Below are 21,124 nucleotides of genomic sequence, written 5' to 3'. Positions count from 1 at the left end.
CACATAATTTTGTGGTGCTTCTGCGACACTTTCGGCTCACATGTTGACTCACAGGCTCATCTGGACTCATGCTGATTAGTATAATTTTGGAGCTGACTGTATAGCCCCTTTCAAAATGGAGGACCAGCTGGCTGTGAGGATGAATCATTGAACCTTAATGTTTGCTAAGTGAGTCAACAAGAAACTTGAATCTACAGGCCTACACACAGCAGCCAGCCACAAGTTGAGTGGATGCAATGAATCATGTGTACACTAACCTGTAGCCTGTCTTAGTCATGCTAATTTGTTCTTATAAATGTCTTGTTGTTGGCTAATAAGGTTCAAGGAAATTTAGTCCACATGACTGAAAAAGGAGCTTCCTTCTAACTAGCCTTTTGCTAAATCACTCTTTAGTGTCTGCAGGTTTGGCGACCCTAATGAACATAGCTGAACTTCACAGACAGTAATTATACCCTAATTATTTGTACAGAAAATAACAGTGAGCCCAAATGTACAGTGCATGCTTGGAAGGCAGCATGCTTGAAAGGCAGCATCCAAAGATGCGTTTGGCTCTCTTCTCTCCAAGAGCAACACAGTGTACAGTGGCGCAATTCAGGTCTCACGTGGCACTGCTCATAAGGAACTGCCTGTTGCAATCTCCCTTGTGTTTTAATGGTCTGGTTTAATCACAGATTCAAAATAAATACTTATGATTTATGAGTCCAGTTTAAATAGAAAACACACAAAGGATTATTTTGACATGTCTACTGTGAGTTCGTATTGTACATTTTTCAGCTCATAGGCGCCATTTGTGATAAATTATTATAGGAAGTGATGTAGGAAACATATTTTGATATAATGTATCAGAACACGTCAGTTTAACTATGATTTGAAGAATGCTTGCAGTATTTCATTGATAAATAATTACGCTGATCAGGCATTGCTAAATGGGGAATATAGAAACCTCGGTCGCAGCCTCAGTTATGCCATAAATCGTGATTGTTTCTTGGAAATCGCATATGCTAGACTAAACAAAACTTTGTTTGGGTGAGAACTTGTTTGCAAAAATTTGAGTTTAAAATGGAAGGAAACTGATAAAATTTGAACAATACTCGAGTCTACAGACTAGGATAAAAGACATGAAATGCTGATATGATAAAGAACACAAAGGTTTAGATATGACCTTCATGAAAGTATGCCGAACTTAAACGCAAAAAAAAAAAAAAAGAAAAAAAAAGAAATAGTTTTGACCAGAATTAAACCAAATCATGTTACTCTATCTCCATGAAAATTCATAAGAAATTCCTTAGGGTTTCAGTCAACATCTTGTTACTTGCTTTAAAAGTAATGTGGTCTACATACCTTTCTTGTATATTCCAACATTTATATTGTGTTTTCTTATGGGAGCCAAATTCAGTTTTTTTAATTTTGAGGGTGCCAGGACTTTATATTTGTGTCTCAGGACAGTATTAAGATGGATAAGTTGCCAGGGCCTTGCTATGTGGTTGTTGGGTGGGTTTGCTAGCCCAAATCAAAAGTGCTCTCCCCCAAGTTTCTATGATATTCTGGATACTCTAGACATGGCTCGAGTTTATCTTTCAGTGCAAGTCTATGGAACTGTTTTTGCTTGCTTTATCATCTGCCAGGCGAATAACATAAGTCTGATCACTTTGAAAAGAAAAAGCACACCTCTTATCAACAAGCCACACAATTTAAGGTAACTTTCATGTCAATAAAACAAGAATGCGGAGCAAGTTACACACCACAGTTTAATACAACAGTTTAAAAGAGCTTTATATAATTGATAGGCAATTTAAAACTTGATTAAGCTCTCGAAACACACACAATCTGCTAAACCAACAGTTGTTTAGGCAATACCATGCACACACATTATCTAATTGCAATGCAGACATCACAACAGCTGCATAAGGAAATATTATGTAATCTTGCTCTGGGTACTTCATCATCACACATATGGGTTGTGCTAGACTTCCAGACAGTGCCTTTCCTCAGCAGACAGGTAAATTACACATGTCTGTCATTAACAACATACAGATCACGACTACAGAACCACGCATGTTGTAACCGCTTCCAGCTGTTTTGAGCTGACTATCAGTATTCAGACGGTCTTTATAAAAAGGGTTGTGTTTTTCATGATCTACCACAAACCTCTTCACTTTTGCCAATGATATGGGCCTAAAACAGTCACTTCGTAATTGAGAGAATTGCTGTTCCTTAAAGATAGCCAAACAGTATGACAAGTTAATACACATTAGCATTCATGTACGGGTGCATTCATGTACGGGTGTTTGTTCAACTATATGCACTTTTTACAATACATTTCTAATAATTTCCATTTCCTGTATTATCACTATGGTTTCACAACGAATACCATGGGTCAAATATTATTAATATTTAATATTTTAATATATTTATAAATAGTAATAAAATATAAATATTATATATATATATATATATATATATATATATATATATATATATATATATATAAAATCTAAAATGTAGTATGTAGAAATTAACATTGTCTAAGATGTATAAATTGTGTAAACATATTTTTCATTGTAAATTCATGGTAACTATTGTGTTAACTCATGTTAATGAATACAACCTTATTTCATTATAAACTCTATTCTGTTAAAGGTAGGTGATATTTGCCTTTGACTTTTCGTTGTTTTGTTTTGCACATTCACCTGTCATATTTTATCTCAAGCATACTCCTCAATGACAGTGTTGTCTTCTTTGTAAACAAGTACACTAACTTTTAAAATGACAAAGACAAGGTAAAAAAGTTTCCAAGACATTTTAATGTGACCTATAAACAACAACAACAACAAATATATATTTGTTATATATATATACATATATATATATATATATATATATATATATATATATATATATATATATATATATAAACATTTTTATAGGTCATACTATACTAGTGCCCGCAGTTAAAGAAAAAGCCATTGCACAGTCTGCCAGGTTACCACACATTAGCATGTCTACATGCTACACACATAAGTAACGCTAACCAAATGGCTTCCTTTCACACACTGGTTTGTTTATAGTCTATCATCGGGTGGACCACTGCAAGAGTCTAGCCTGTACTGCATGCAAACTGACGCCATCTGTATTCACGCAGCGCAGTCGCTGCTGTCTGATTAGCATTCATCAGCGTCAGTCACCTGCTTTCCAGACTCCTACCACTCAACAGGAGGGGCCCAGACTGAAGCATTTACAACAAAGAGACTCCAGAGAGCGACTCCAGCCATGGCGGCTCAGCGCTAACAGTTACTTACAAATAAGACAAACAATTTGTTTACAATTAAATATGATTATAAAGATGAAAAAGAAAAGAGGGACTTGTATAAATGGTGCCACCCACTACGTCCTAATGAGCAACTCAATCATTAGTCAATCAGTCAAATTTAGGGTGGTGCCTTAGTACAATGCCAACCAGTCAATGGATCTATACACATTACGCAATGCGTCTAGGGGTACGATTGATTTATTGTTTAAGAAATGATTTTGGATTTGAAGTACAACATTAAATACAATCCAGTAATTTTATTTCTAAAAAGATTGATCAGCAAGGGCAAAGATGTGCATACTCACTTTTAGGTGTGTGAATGGTCAAATTGAAACCACAAAACATCAGCAATTCAATTACAGAGAGTCTGTATGTAATTATTGCTGGTGAAAGGAGAGTCAATATCTAGTCATTTGACTAACACTGAGATGAACAACAGGAACCATGTGGTTAGTCCAAACAACTTGACAATGTTCTTCTTACATCGACCTGCTAGCCAAAGAGTTCTAGAAAGTTTCATGGCAAAACGATTAATTTTAAAAGTCCATCTTTTGATTCATGAAAAAACACAGTAAAAACTCCTTTATTTGCTTTTAGATAGGCATTTTAGAATTAACTTGGATTTGTTACAAAAGACTAAGACTTAAGACTTTACTTAGACTTGGCCTTGAAAGACTTAAGACTTCATTTGGACTCATGACAAAAGATTTGAGACTTAAATTTGATTCTGTGCCAGATACTTGTGGAAATGTCAATCCAGCACTGCACGGTGGTGCTTTTGTGGACGAACTTGGCGAATATGACTTGTGCCACCCTAACCACAACCCTAAGTCTCGATCCCACCCCCCTTTTCTCCCTACCATTTTCTATCTCCTCTGTGACATTCCCTGCCCATTAAATGGCAAAAAAAGTATTCAACTCAACCCTTTCTCATCAGGCTTTAAAAATATGCATTTTAACTTCAAAGGAGGTCTATTAAGCTATGTAATCCTCTGTGGCAATTGTTTGTGTGCAAAACTACACACTGAGCTGAATTCAGACACTGCAGCTTGTGTTGTTTTGCCGCTCTAAACTCTCAATGGGATATTTTGACTGCGTCATTACAGCACATATTTCAACCTTGGATGACAATACCAAGATATTGTTTTCCATCTTTAAACCTTTCATGGAAAATATTTATCCGTATTTTTCATTCTTTTGTCATAATATAATATGTGAGCCGTAACAGATGGACCTGCCTTGATCATGTTATAATTTATATTACATTCAATTACACTATATTTGTAATATTCAGTTTTTCCCTAAGTTCTGATTGATCATCCATCTGACCCACGTCCAGGCTGGCTTTTCAAGCCTCCAACCAAAACATCACACACTCTGCAAGCGTACAATACGCTCTCTGTTTCCAGCATTCACACTGAAGCTTCCAGGTCTATAATTTGAAACATTTCTATTACCTTTCAAAGCCCAACTTCTGAATTGAACTCTCCCATGATGAACCTGAAAAACAAAATGAGAACTGGATTCAAAACCTAGTACATAATGAAGAAGTGACTTCAGAGATGATGCTTTCATAGCACAAAATCAGATTACATGATGCTATTGCATATAGTGTGGTGTGGCGTGATTCAGAGGTTGCATTTTTGTTCTAAAATAAAATTTTATTAGAGGTCGACCTATAGTGGATTTTGCTGATACCAATTACTAAGGCCAATAACGGATGAATCGGCCGATATTAAAAAAAAATGTCTTAGTCTTTCCATACGGTGACGGGTACCGACATAAGAGGTTAAAAGAGTCCACAATAAATAAAATCCAGGATTAGTCAACCAAAATCCCAATAATAATGAGAAGATCTGATGCATAACGCAGGACTTTTACCTTTAAACATGCCCAAAACATACCTGGGACTCTTAATTTGAAATGGTGGAGACTTGGCTCCATTACAATGCTCAATACAGAGAGAAAAAAATAAAAATATTAGTAACTATCGGCACCGATTTCTGCCGATAACTGATAGTTCCAAAAAGCAACTATCGGAACCGATTTATTGTTAAAACCAATATATCAGTCTACCTCTAATTTTTACTCCACTGATGGTTTGGTTTAGGGTTGGGGTTTGGGTTAGAGGTAGGGTGAATAAATTACGCATTCCTGTTGACTGTATTACGCCATTTACAACTAAAAATACAGCTTGCTTTTGGTGCTGCTCTGTGGACATTTCACCCAGAAACTGGAGATTACATGTGCCCATATGTTCAACAGCTCTTCCGGCTTCAGCCACTAGGGGCAGTGGTTTAAATTTCAGTAAGCACAGACCAATTTCAGCAGAACTTTTGACCTACTGTCGTCAAATTCACAGTGCGATCAGCCTGGCTTTAACACATGTGGCACTTTTTGATTGTTATTCTGTCTTTCATTAGATTCAGTGAAATGATGTGTTGAACAGAGAAAAAACACAAACCCTTTACGTCATCAGAGCAAGGAAATTACTTATAGAAAAGGCAACATTACATATGCTGAACCTGGTGTGCTCACATGCTATAGACACCTCATTTACATCATGCCATAGACTTAAACCATATGTTGTAAAACCACACATAGGAACCACAGAAGCGGCCCGAGTATAAGTTCCCACTCATTGCACAAGCCTTGATGCTTAAACCTTACAAAGAACATTTGGCACGGGCATAATAATCATTGCTCTGTTAATGGTCTTTGTAGCCATATTTCAGATAAAGTGCAAACAAAACAACATGTTCGCTTGGATCGGTGATTCATACAATGTCTCTCCAGAGTGCTACACTTCAGTCAGATTTGTACTTCATGGATGTCTATTTACAGGGACACTTCCAGGTATTCTAAGCCGTTCTGAGGGCAAGGAAGGGGAATTTCGACTGTGTCCTTGCCAAGCGCAATACACCGCCTTTTTCAGTTGATCCTCCCAGATCTGAGCTTTTGACAACTTATGAGTGATGCAATAAGCTGTGGATTGTTTGGCAAATGTAGCATATCCCCCTCACCTGAAACATTGTAAGTGACTATTAGTAGCGTCTGGCAAACTTTTATGTCAACCAGGAAAATGCTGGGAATCAAATCTATCTTATATTACTGCTACCCGCTCTGATGCCATGTGACAACATCCAACATATGTTTGAAACTGAATTAGATTCTGCATTCTGTTTTGGGGCTAAAATGTGCTGACAAGGACATTTTCAGACCACTGGTTTTGTATTTCAGGGATCCATTCTTAGTTCACCATCAGTGCATGCCAAGAACAATGTGTCAGGCTGCTTGATTTTCACTAGTGATGCATTTACGTTATTCTCTTATTGTGGACATCTGTGACATTGCAACACACTCCGTGATTTTTTGATGTTGGCCAGAAAGACATCTTGAGAATTTCTATTGTATATTGTCCTTTGGCTCTTACCTTCACAGTAATAATATATAGAAAGCACACATGTATTACTAAAGTTCATAGACAGTTTACCTACACTCATTTTATCTACACAAGTACACTTATCTTACACACATGCAAAGCACATGATATGTAACTCTACTCAATGATTTTTTTAAATACGTATTCAGTGTTTACATCATGCATTTTCTTATGGCAACATATAAAATATATATTGTATGCAGCTACAGGCTACACCTAACCTTGATGCTGCCAGTTTTCTCTCATAATTAATACAAAGTTACAAGTATAGCTTTATGTGAGCAGATGGGAAAATTACAGAGTGAATATGTTTATGTCAATGGACTGACAGTATAAACAAACCTGATTATTAAAATTGTATTGTGGAATAATTTGTCAGTATATGGTGCTTTGATAAGATCAATAATAATCGATATGCATCATTATAAACAGAAGGCTCCAGCTGGTGACAACAAGTCTATAAGAACGTCAGAGCTTTTGAAGTGGCTAAAGGATTTCGCTCGACACCTACATATGTGACATTCATTGATTAATCTCAGTCAGTCATTTAAGAAATAAGTCATAAGTATTAACCGTAGCTTAAGGAAGCCATTATTTTCTAATATCTAATGAGTATCCAAACACCTTCGTTTAAGCACAATTGCTAAATAGATATCAGATGTTTGGGGCTTTCATTTTCTTTTAGAGAATTTTACAAACATGCCTATTCTGAGAATACACAGAGAGCAAGATCAAAGCTCAGACAGCATCCTTGTTTTCATGTGATGCTATATTTGGAAAAACCTGTATCATGTCAAACTTTGAATTGTGATATCAATAGTGATCAGAGAACGCAGCGCATTAAATCTTGGCCCTCGGGCTGGTGTGCCGAATCATCACAGCTCATAAACATTTCAAAGTTTCACAATTAAAAGACAAACTTTAAGTTTGTGAAAAAGTCAGTGTACTCTCATTGTGTTTTGCACATACAGTGATTTGTGTTGACTGCATTAATCAGAATCAATCTTGTTACTAAAGTCTCTTTTATTTATAGTAAATATACATTTATCAATAACTACAAACTAGCCTTGAGTGATTTTTAGCTTCATTTAGGCAAAATCTGAAACCCTGCTATTTGCAACCCTTTTACCCATTTTTATTAGAAATTCAAATTAGGATTTCATTAATAGTTTTATTTAATATATATTGCAAGCAATATAACACAAATCGGTTTTAACTGTATTCAGTTATTTTGGTAACAGTTGTGAATAAAAGTTGTAGTTTGACCTCATGTGGATGAACAACATTTTCTGAAGGCTTAGAAATCCCTTTCACAAACATGTTGTTAAAAATAAAAAATTTTTTACTTATTTTTAAGAGTTTCAAGCCCTAATTTGTACTCTCTTGGTGGAAAGTGCCCTTTCCAATTCATTCTTCACCAGACTTGCTCTTGTTGTCTCAGGTGGACATCTCAAGGCCTTCATAATGAATATCTGCCATGACGCTCAGGAAACCATTCAGGATGAGGTCGAGGGGTGGTCTTCTAAACAAAGACTGCTCATTTGGAAGTCTGATGTCTTCATAATATTTCTTTGTGGGAACACTGAAAACAAATTCAGATGTAGATCCTGCTGATCTCTTTAAACAAATGGCTAGTATTAATTTCAAACTTTCTGAAAAAGTTATCAACTCAGCAGGGAAATAAAATAGCTTCTCTTGTTCTAGAACTCCACACAAAGTGACAAACTTAGAATGCAAAATGACCGTGGGAACTCTCTGTTTACATGGGTTTGAATTAGATTAGATTTAGATGTTTTTAGATGTGGTTGTCATTTTATTTCTCAAATTATTTTCATAAAAATACCTAACTTGTTCTAAAAACAAGCCCTCCCGCAAATCCAGTGGTTTCTTTTGTTGAAACTCAGCCATGCACAAGGGTGTCCATGCCCACATGGTCACATGGGAAGGCAGCATGTTGTTTCAGAGAGTTCCAATACCCTAGGATTGCTCACATTATGCCGACTCACTGACAAGCAGCATCTGCTATTAAACATTTTTGCATCGACTCTAGCATGTTTATTTTCCCAGGTCTCCCATGTTCAGATTCCGTGTTGAAACCAGGAAATAATTGTGTTCACATAATCAGTGACAAGCGCGATTTGGAGGTTGCAGTTTTCCCTCTAACATAAAATGTTTACTCCACAGATGGTTAGGTTTAGGGTTGGGTTGGGGGGTTCAGTTTATAAAATGCATTCCTCTTCACTGTATTACAGCATGTACAGCTGAATACAACTCGTTTTGGCAACCCTCTATGGACATGACACCCCTCAAATGGAGCTCACACGTGCCCATATGCCAAATAACACTTACCGCTTTGGCCACAGGGGGCAGTGTTTCGAATTTCAGTAAAGAACAAACCGGTTTTAGCTGAAGAAAAGTCAATCTACTGTTTCCGATTTCACTGTAAAATCAGTCTGTCCATCCATAGTTTTACTGCATGGTTGAAAAATGTTAAAGAAAACATTATTTGTTACAAACTTTTCATGCCATAAAAGTGGAAAAAAAGCATATGTTGAGAAGATCTAGAATAATTAACTTCACTAAAACATGTGAAGGAGGCCAGTAACTCTCAGAAAAGGTATACAATAGCCGTTTATATTAATTGCATATTATCTTTCATACAATTTTGGAATCATTTGCCCAAACATCATCTTCAGCCTGAAACTGAACCTTAGGTCAGATTTTAGAATTGAATGCACTTAGCTGCATAGAAAGCTATAGGATACTCCCTTGCTCCCTATTTATTGAATGACTTAACCTCCAGTGTGCAGTCTGTCTTAACTGGTCTCAGAACAGTTCGAACCTTACTTTCATCTTACTCCATATAAAGCCTCTGAAAGCAACATTTCCCAGCTTTTGGATGAACCCATTTATTCTTGCACAGTAAATATACAGGAATGCATTTACTAATGTTAATGAATAGAACTGTATTGTACAGTGATAACAAAATAAAATGTACAAAATGTATATTAAAATGAAGAGAAATGACCCACAGATGTGTTAGAGTTGAAAGTTATTAAAAATAACTAACATGCTTTTCTACTTTTGAGGAAATGCGATGCCAATTTCCACATATGTGGACATCATGTTTATCAGCGTGATGATGCGCAAAAAATGAACTGATTTTTTAAAGCGGCATATCAAACGAAACTAAGGACACTACTCTTTACACCTAAAAAGTTAACAATGAAAAACGTAAAGAGATTTCTTACCAGAGGCACTTTTGTTGCCGTTGCGTGCTTCACAGAAATCAGTGGCATACTGTTCTGTCACGTGACTCGGTGCAGCAAAAGTTTAACCCTTAAATGACAGTATTCAGTCAGATTTTATTAATTTAAATTATGTGTTGTTATAGTGAAGCCAAAATACAATGTCCACGCATGTGGACGCAGGGTCGCATGAGGTTAATATACATTGAAAATGTAGTCTTCCTTGAGTCCAGGATTTTAAAGAAAACATAAAATTGACCAAATTTAATTATATATATATATATATATATATATATATATATATACACTACCAGTCAAAAGTTTTGAAACACTTACTCATTCTTTATTATAATTTTTTTTTTTTACAAACAAAACTATAATAGTAAAGTCATCAAAACTATGGAATAACATAAATGGAACTATGGGAATTATGTTGTGACTAAAAATCAAAACTGTGTTATATTTTAGCATCTTCAAAGTAGTCACCCTTTACCTAGAATTTGCAGACATGTACTCTTGACATTTTCACAACCAACTTCTTGAGGTATCATCCTGGGATGCTTTTTAAACAGTATTGAAGGAGTTCTCATCTATGCTGGGCACTTATTGGCTGCTTTTCTTTATTATTTGCTCTTTGTCATCAATTTCAAAACTTTTTTTTTTAATTACATTTTAGTTTTGTAATGAAATAAATTAATATGGTGGCACAATTATATTTTTGTCTACAAAACTAATTTCAAACATTTAAGCATATGCCTTCAGATCAAAAGATTTTTAAGATCATGAGAAACGAGAAATTGTTTTAGTCTACTGTTGTAGGTAATTCTTTCTAAAATCTTGTCAATAGTTATTGTAGTAATTTAATTCTGGTTAACAGCAACAACGTTAATTTTTGAAAAAGTTGCATTTTCCATTGGGAAACTGATGCTGGTATAGAATGCCCACTTTTCACAACCAATTAATTCCTAATGGATAAACTAAAATCCTGTTTCACTCTTAAATAATATCACATAGCGGAAGTAAATTGGATAGTGAATACTGTTACATTTTAAATTCAAGTTCACTGCACCCCCCACGAAATTCAACAAATTCATTGTCAGTGACCTTGAGGAAACAAAGAGTTACATCTAACATTTGTTAGAAGGCAAATGAAGGACAAAGGTGAGCATTTTTATAAAGCAGTGAGCTAATCGTCCTGAGGAAGTTGATTGTTATCTGCAAAAAAATAAATATTGACGACACAAACAGAACGAAGCGCGTTCAGCCGTTTGTTCTTGCTGGCAGCTATACAGTAAGGTAACAGATGAAAGCTGCAAGAGCTCATACAAATTCCACTGAGGAAAACGATGGCTTATTAATTCTCACAACAAGGCTACAGCAGGAGCTGGAAAGAGAATAATGTCTAATTGTGCTCATGTACTGGCATTCAAGTAAAAAATAATAATAATTAGAGGAACGTTTGGGAGAGCTAACCATTAGTCAGGAATGGATCAAAACACTTTACCCATCTTTTTCTAGTAAAGTAATATCTAATGTACAATCCCCCAATGTACAATAGCTGTGCAAACAGTATTACAGCAGTATAAACGGTATAAGAAAATTGGTTGACACATATCTGTCATTGGCCAGTATTTACCGTCATACTGCCCATTTTGAAGGTTTTGAAGCCAGCATGGATGTTATGGTAACTTGAAGCCTGTTTGAAACCAGTCTGCTTATGAAGTACCTTCATACAAAAATGCTGACTGTAAAATGACTTGGTTTTGGCCATTGAGTGATTTCATTATTCTGAGGAACCCAACTATTACTTAACAACTAATCACGGCTTGGCAATATTCCTTTAAATAGAGGCTAGAGGTTAGAAAGTGACAACCTTCTAATGATTATTTCCTGTTTTGGAGCCAAATGTGTTTATTTCTTAATTCAAATGAGACCAACGCCATTGCTTGAGTGCAGAACCATTTAAAAAAGTTTTGCTCATTGACAAATTTGGAGCTCTCGCCTAACAGGCTTTTTGACTCTTTATGCACTAGTAGTCATTTATCAAGTTCTTTCATCTTTAAACTCACTTTAATAGAAAGACTTCATGTTTCCCCGCCTACTTCACTCTACACAACTGAGGGTTAGAACTCGACAGTAGATGCCTTTTACTGGCTCAAATTTATGAGGAGAGAGATGTAATTTTTGGCATTGGTCAGGTTTATCACATAATTTCGCACAGAGACGCAGTGTAAACATACCAGTAAGGAGGGGTTGGAATTGGTGATTAGGAGAGGTTTCATTCTACTGTGTTAAGTTTATACAGCTGTTAATATCTTTTAAAACATACTATGAATCTGATTTTTAATTGATTGTGGAGTCAATTCTACAATCTACTTTATATAAAATGCTGGTGGTTAGATCTACACCACCATATTGATAACTAGATTTGCTAAAACTCCTGATTTTTTCCACCTGTTTTATTGGCTGCCAGGCAAAATTCAGAAGTCTGATTGCTTAGATAAGTAAAAGCACACCTCTCCTCAACAAACCAGACAATCTGAGGTATCCTTCATGGCAATAGCACAAATGGTGCGGGATGGTTCATCAAAGGTTAGAGGTTTGTTCAAATCCCTAACCTCTAATTATGAGCAAGAGTAATAGTCATACCTACTTTATTAAAGGGATAGTTCACTCAAAAATGAAAATTCTCTCATTATTTACTCATCCTCATGCCATCCCAGATGTGTATGACTTTCTTTATTCTGTAGAACATAAAACAAAGATTTTTGAAGAATAATTCAGCTCTGTAGATCCATACAAAGCAAGTGAATGGTGGCCAGAACTTTGAAGGTCCATAAAGCACACAAAAAGGCAGCATAAAAGTAATTCATACAACTCCAGTGGTTAAATCCATGTCTTCAGAAGCGATATGATAGGTGTGAGTGAGAAACAGATCAATATTTAAGTCCTTTTTCACATCCACATTCTTCTTCTTTTGTTTTTGGCGATTCACATTCTTTGTGTATATTGCCACCTACTGGGCAGGGAGAAGAATTTATTGCGAAAAAGGGCTTAAATATTGATCTGTTTCTCACCCACACCTATCATATCGTTTCTGAAGACATGGATATAACCACTGGAGTCATATGGATTACTTTTATGCTGCCTTTATGTGCCTTTTGGAGCTTCGAAGTTTTGGTCACCATTCACTTGCATTGTATGGAGCTACAGAGCTGAGGTATTCTTTTTAAAATCTTTGTTTGTGTTCTTCAGATGAAAGAAAGTCATACACATTTATGATGGCATGAGGGAGAGTAAATGATCAGAGAATTTTCATTTTTGGGTGAACTATCCTTTAAGAACAAGTAATTATTGCACATTTGTTGATTATGGTTATATCTCAGAAATTTAAAATAAATCTATTTATACTGTCTATTACCCAAAATGCACAGGTGTATCTAATGTATACAATATGAACACCAGTGGTCTATACCATGAAGCTGGTTTTCAGTGGCTAGTCAGGTAAGTTTCAGTTTAGTTTGTGTCAACCCTGGTTTTATTACTTATCAAACGACCTAGTTGAAATCCTTCTGCAATAACAGCAATTCTAAGATTGGCCATTGTGTTTAAGCCCCGCACTTTTAGGTGCAAAACTGTCCGGTATATAAGTGGGCGCGCAAACACCATTTCTCAAAATTTTCTGACTGAGGGACAACGAGTGCATCCAGCTGCGGCCAGCTTACACAATGTCTCGTTCCCTTCAGCTCAGGGAACCGAGGTTACATACATAACCGAGATGTTCCCTTATGATTACAGTTCACTCGATCTTGCGTCTTGCTGACGTATATGGTAAACAGAGTCCCATCACGCCGCACTACACGACATAACCCTCCCAGAGAAAGATACTGAAGCAAAATGCTCTAAAGAACATGACGCCACAGTCCTGTGGGATGGCGACCGACAAGAGTATGCCACAGTGAATAACACTCATGGTGAGCCAGGAGGGAGCCCTTATAATGGACATATGAACTATAGTCATATAGTATGTATTAACCCCTTCACGAACCCAGGCGGGAAGGAAGTTTTATTTACAATGAAAGTGCTTGTGACTTTATGGGAAATTACAATGGCCTGAATGCAGGCGGTTGTGTAAAATGACAGGAGAGCCTGTACTTAAAAAGGGGCACAAGTTTATGCTTGGCCAATGAAATAGCAAACGCTCTAGACAGAGAGGACTTGCGAAGAGAGAGACGTCTAGGTTGTAAAACTTTGCGAATGTGTTTTGAGAAGACCAACCTGCTGCAATCATATGTCTTGTAAGGACACACCGTTCGCCCATGCCCATGAAGTGGCCATGCCTCTAGTTGAGTGTGCTTTAACACCAATTTGGCAATTCACACCCTGCGACTCGTAAGCCAGGACGATTCCATCAATGATCCAGTGAGCAAGTCTTTGCTTGGAGACAGACATTCCTTTTGTGCGTCCTCCATAGCACACAAAGAGCTGGTCAGACAGTACTGGTGGGTGCATGCAACATATGTGTGTGGCGCTCGCACAGGGCATAACAAATGCAATGACTGTTTCTCATCCAAATTAAATGGAGGAGGGAAAAAGGCTTGAAGGTGAACCACCTGAGCTCTGAAAGGTGTGGATAAAACCTTAAGCACATAGCCTTTTCTGGGTTTGACAGTGGCTTTTGAAAGACCCGGACCAAACACCAGACATGAACTGTCGACTGACAGTGCTTACAAATCACCGACCCATTTTACTGAGGCCAGAGCCAGCAGTAACGGGGTCTTAAGAGAAAGCACACACAATTCAACAGAGTCCAGGGGCTTGAAGGGGGTCCCCACGAGCGCTTTTAGGACCAAAGTTATGTCCAAAGTTGGAACTGTAGCCGGGCGAGGGGGATTTAGCTGCCTTGCTCCCCTAAGGAATTTTATGATTAAATAATGTTTGCCTATTGAGGTGCCGGCTTCAGTTGCGTGATACGCAGAGATAGTCACTACGTAAACTTTGAGCATTGACGGAGTGAGCCCTGAATATTTCCCAAATCCTCAGGACAGTCTGAGGATGAAGTGTCCATTCGCCCGACATCGCTCCTTGGCATAACAACAGGTCTGCACTGTAATTCAGACGGCCTTGGGCATCTGTCACCCGCAGGGAGAGGAGATGGCGCTCACTCCACAGGAGGAGGTGACGTGTTAGTCTCATCATTGACAAGGAACGAAATCTGCCTTGGCGGTTTATGTACGTCACAACTGTCGTGTTGTCTGAGCGAATCAGAACATGATAATTCGCTATTTCGGATTGAAAAGCCTTCGAGACTAGGAAAAGAGCCGACAGCTCCAGGCGGTTGATGTTCCACGCCCTCCTCGCACCTGTCCAGGTGCCGAAGTCTGGATGCCCATTGCACAATGTACCCCAACCTGCGTTGGAAGCATCCGTGGTCATCACTTTCCACTTGAAAACCTGCCCCAGCATGACACCTTGCTGGTAGAAAGCAGGAGCTGTCCAAGGTGCTATAGCAGCTAGACAGCGGCAAGATATAGCGATGCACATGCGTCCTTGGCGCCAGACATGCCGTGGCCCATGGTGCTTGAGCCAGACTGTGGCACATGGTGCTTGAGTCAGTACTGAAGAGGTCTCATGTATAAAAGTCCTAATGGAATGATGGCGGATGTCCTGCCATAAGCCCCAATGCTTTTTGAAACAGCTTTAGTGGAAAAGTTCTCCCCAGTTTGAACTGAGACAGACACTGGAGAATGATCTGAATGCACTCACTCATGAGTTGCACATGCTCGCTCATGTTTGATCGTTTTTAACACCCAGTCGGAAATGCCCATAAGAGCTCACCACACATCCGCGTAATGGAACAGAGGGCGATTTGGTTAGTTCATTATATGATATAATGTGAAGTGGAAAAAGCTCTTTATTAAGAAAGTGCGAGCGTCTTGCGCATGTGTAACAAGTGCTGTACTCTCACGTGTGACGGCACAAGGTCCACCTCAAATTTATCCTGCTCGACCTCGTGGCCCCGCTGTGCCTCCTCATGTGATCCCTCGTGAGTCACAGAAGAGGTGGGTGGGAGGGCGGGATGTGCCCCTCGCATAAAGAACACTTACAGAGCGACATCTTTAAAAAGACGCAAACAAGTAAGCAAATCTTTTATATATATATATATATATATATATATATATATATATATATATATATATATATATATATATATATATATATATATATATATATACAGTGCATCCGGAAAGTATTCACAGCGCTTCACTTTTTCCACATTTTGTTATGTTACAGCCTTATTCCAAAATGGATTAAATTCATTATTTTCCTCAAAATTCTACAAACAATACCCCATAATGACAACATGAAAGAAGTTTGTTTGAAATCTTTGCAAATTTATTAAAAATAAAAAACGAAAAAAATCACATGTACATAAGTATTCACAGCCTTTGCCATGACACTCAAAATTGAGCTCAGGTGCATCCTGTTTCCACTGATCATCCTTGAGATGGTTCTACAACTTGATTGGAGTCCACCTGTGGTAAATTCAGTTGATTGGACATGATTTGGAAAGGCACACACCTGCCTATATAAGGTCCCACAGTTAACAGTGCATGTCAGAGCACAAACCAAGCCAAGAAGTCCAAGGAATTGTCTGTAGACCTCCGAGACAGGACTGTATCGAGGCACAGATCTGGGGAAGTGTACAGAAACATTTCTGCAGCATCGAAGGTCCCAATGAGCACAGTGGCCTCCATCATCCATAAATGGAAGAAGTTTGGAACCACCAGGACTCTTCCTAGAGCTGGCCGCCCGGCTAAACTGAGCGATCGGGGGAGAAGGGCCTTAGTCAGGGAGGTGACCAAGAACCCGATGGTCACTCTGACAGAGCTCCAGCGTTTCTCTGTGGAGAGAGGAGAACCTTCCAGAAGAACAACCATCTCTGCAGCACTCCACCAATCAGGCCTGTATGGTAGAGTGGCCAGACGGAAGCCACTCCTCAGTAAAAAGCACATAACAGCCTGCCTGGAGTTTGCCAAAAGGCACCTGAAGGACTCCCAGACCATGAGAAACAAAGATTGAACTCTTTGGCCTGAATGGCAAGCGTCATGTCTGGAGGAAACCAGGCACCGCTCATCACCTGGCCAATACCATCCCTACAGTGAAGCATGGTGGTGGCAGCATCATGCTGTGGGGATGTTTTTCAGCGGCAGGAACTGGGAGACTAGTCAGGATCGTGGGAAAGATGAATGCAGCAATGTACAGAGATATCCTTGATGAAAACCTGCTCCAGAGTGCTCTGGACCTCAAACTGGGGCGAAGGTTCATCTTCCAACAGGACAACGACCCCAAGCACACAGCCAAGATATCAAAGGAGTGGCTATGGGACAACTCTGTGAATGTCCTTGAGTGGCCCAGCCAGAGCTCAGACTTTAACCCGATTGAACATCTCTGGAGAGATCTGAAAATGGCTGTGCACCAACGCTCCCCATCCAACCTGATGGAGCTTGAGAGGTCCTGCAAAGAAGAATGGGAGAAACTGCCCAAAAATAGGTATGCCAAGCTTGCAGCATCATACTCAAAGACTTGAGGCTGTAATTGGTGCCAAAGGTGCTTCAACAAAGTATTGAGCAAAGGCTGTGAATACTTATGTACATGTGATTTTTATTTTTAATAAATTTGCAAAGATTTCAAACAAACTTCTTTCACGTTGTCATTATGGGGTATTGTTTGTAGAAATTTGAGGAAAATAATGAATTTAATCCATTTTGGAATAAGGCTGTAACATAACAAAATGTGGAAAAAGTGAAGCACTGTGAATACTTTCCGGATGCACTGTATATATACAATAAATGTAGCAGATATAGCAATAAAGGATACTCAGGCCGAAGCGCTGCATGGAGTAGGTGTGTCGCTGGAGCGAGGACCCATTCACCAATGAAGCGTCTAATGGCAAGGTGTAGAATTTCCGTTGGAACACTGCAGAGAGTCTTCTAAGCTTGTGAAGATTCTGTCCGCTGAATTGTGTATTTCGACGGCGACAAATGTAGAGGGCTTCTAAGACGAAAGATGAATCACTGTCTTCAAGGAAGAAAATTCTGAAAATTTTTGTTTTTGTGCCCGCATATATACTGGACAGCTTTGTGCCTAAATGGGCAGGGCTTAAACACCATGGCCAAACTTAGAATTGCCGTTAATGTAGAAGGGTTTCAACTAGGTCGTCGGAAATGGAATTTCCCATATACGTCAGCATGATGCAATGTCGAGTGAACTGTAATCATAAGGGTACTCTGAATTCTAGATGATACACGAGTTTCCGAGTTGGGACGTTGGAAGGGGTGTGTCAACATGAAAGATGATGAAAAGCAATGATTTGACTGTCATTTATTTCAATAATATTAATTTGTTTTACAGTATATGCCAGTCGACTAATGACTCACCCTACACGGTGCGTTTTAAGCAAATTAATTAATAATATGTTTGATACCATGGATTAATAAATGGTATATGACATGTCATTTATAAGTGATGCAGGTTTATTCACTAATGTTTATTCACTGGTACAATCATTCATTGCGTAATTGTTTAAGTTTGGCTTCTTCCGTATTTTGTTTCCCACATAAATGCGTGTCATCTCATTGTAACGAATGCCTTACTTGGAGGTACGAGCTTCCTAGGTGCACTTGAAGGCAGCATTATTCATGTGCATGAGCATGTGAACTAATCTTAAACTCCGGATCAAAGCCTGAGTTGACAGAGAAAGTCGATGAGCACCATCATGGTACCAATAAAGCCTTATTGGACTGGTTTGGTTTTGTCAACTGGAAACCAATCCTGGAACTCTGAGTTTGTTAAACGAGCTTCGTGGTATAGGCCACAGGTGTTTACAAATTTGCAGTTTAGCTGTCACTTCCAATAGCCCAGCACAGTTTGGAATGTCATTTCCACTATAAAATGTGTGAATCATCACAAGTGTAATAGAATCCAGGTCAGACACAACATTTTAATTTGTTATTTTAATGTTTTTTATTTCTTTACATTCTTAATTTATTTATTTGTTTGTCTTTTTTGTAGCTTGACAGCCATGGTCCCTATGAACTGTTGTTGTATTCTGAGAGCTGAGTAAAGATTCTTAATAAATTCTACTTTAGTGCTTCAAGGACAAGGGACAAAAAGAGAAATACAAAATAATTTCTAGAAAATAGTAAAATAACATCATAAAGACATAAAGGAGGAATGTTCACCTTTAAATAGTGTAGTGCTGGTAAGAAAAACATGGAGAAGGATCAAAACATTTGACTTCACAAGGGGAAGAGTTGGCTCTCTCCAATATATGCAACAAGTATGGTAAAGTTACATAATGTCTAGGCATGATATTAGAAACAGTTACTCAAAATATTCACCAACAAAAGACATGTTGGAAAGCAACTTGCACCAGTTGCTGGTTCTTATTACAGGATTGTAAAGAAAGTACGTAAAGATTGTGCGTGTACGCGACTGCAGGTTTGTTTGCTATAGCTCAGGCCACATGTCTTAGTATGACTTAATATTTGGTTGATATGAAACAGCTCTGCCTCCAGAGATGAAGCTATAATGTAAAATTCTGTGGCTTGTTATAAAATTCTGAATATGTCTTTTTAATGTAGAGCAATGTGGTGGGCTCATGTTTGGTTCATATGAGGGTAAAATGCATCTTAACCCTTTAAGCTTGGATGGGCCCACCTGCGGGGATCCGGCAAGAAAAAAATATTATCAAAATATTAACTACAGTCTTGACTAACACAGAATAGGTATTGTTTGAAAGCTTAGGAACTGTACTTTACAATGCATGTTGGCATTATTACCAAAAATAATTACTGCTTCAAAATTTGCAATACAAATCATAAGTGTTCCATTTTTATAATTTATTAATAATTTTGCATTGTACATATTATTGTAATCGGTAAAAACATCAGACTGATCAAATAGCCATGTGTCATGTGTCGTTGGAAAGCTCTCGAAGAGTAGAATCCATCAGCCTATTTGTTTTACTTACAAACAAATATATAGCGAGTAATAGCTCAGTATATGTCTGTGACATACATATTACATGTAAACAGGTGTTGCTTATATGCTGCGTTTTCACTTATAACTTCATGAACATAAAATATCACATACCATTACTTAGAGGAGGCGATTATCTTTAAAACGAGCCCACACACAATGTAATCAGATACATAAATTATAATCCACACAAAGCACAATGTGCTATCTGGCCAAAAACATGTTAGCTTTCCTGGATCAGATAACTTAATCAGAAATAATGTAGTACATTGTCCAGCGTCATGGAGCGCTAAACCAATTGTATTAGGATTCTGATTGCTGCATCCAGAGGTGGAAGTCATCCAAATATGGGAAGAGAGGATTGTTCACTCTAATTACATATAGCCACCAATAGATTGTGCCAAGTACATTACACAGACTCAATGATAACTCAAATGACACAGAATGGAACTGAATGAGATCTCGTTACTCATGCCTGCATGCTTTGGAGAGAGAGAGCATACTTTTAGTCATTGTTGTATTTGAACATGTAATTAGTTCTTACAGGATGTACAGTTATTATGTTTTATTTGTTTGGAGAGGCTTTTGGACATTTGGAGACATTTTTGACACTAAGATGAATAATTTTTGTAATGCTAGAACTTTTGATTGCTTTGTCCTATCAACACAAAATTGATCCTCAGGTGACAATATTGGGAACAAAACAAAAGCTTTTTGGAGCTAACCTACTTACAATCAGAAAAATAACAAAAAAAGTTAAATTTTGGCTCAAGTTTTTTTTGTAAAAAAAATTATTTCATTTTGGGTTTATTTTGATAATCGATTTAATCTAACGCTTATTAGAACGATTATTCAACTATTCTGCAATTATTGCAATGATTTAATCATTAGCTCTTAACCGATTATTCAGCTTATGCCCCGACTTAAAAGGTTGTAATAAATGTGCTTACTAACAATAAAGAGGACAAAATCATATTTTAAAAATACCTCTAAATGACATTCACTGAATTAAAGGGGGAAAATACTTTTTAAGTTTAATTCAGTAAAAATTTCACTGCAAAAAATTCTATTGTTATCAAG

At 37.7% G+C, this 21,124-nt stretch overlaps 1 protein-coding gene across 1 annotated transcript in view; it reads right to left on the bottom strand.

The window, feature by feature from the left end:
• LOC127431508 (piezo-type mechanosensitive ion channel component 2-like) overlaps positions 1-21,124 on the bottom strand; it is a 167,758-nt gene that overhangs the window by 94,590 nt on the left and 52,044 nt on the right. Inside the window, exon 4 of the mRNA XM_051681948.1 lies at positions 4,768-4,810. Within this exon, the coding sequence (XP_051537908.1) occupies positions 4,768-4,810 (43 nt within the window). The remainder of the gene's footprint in view (positions 1-4,767; positions 4,811-21,124) is intronic.

This window comes from Myxocyprinus asiaticus, chromosome 41, assembly GCF_019703515.2.
Source record: "Myxocyprinus asiaticus isolate MX2 ecotype Aquarium Trade chromosome 41, UBuf_Myxa_2, whole genome shotgun sequence".
Classification (NCBI taxonomy): Eukaryota; Metazoa; Chordata; class Actinopteri; order Cypriniformes; family Catostomidae; genus Myxocyprinus; species Myxocyprinus asiaticus.
This window is presented reverse-complemented; position numbering and strand designations above follow the sequence as displayed.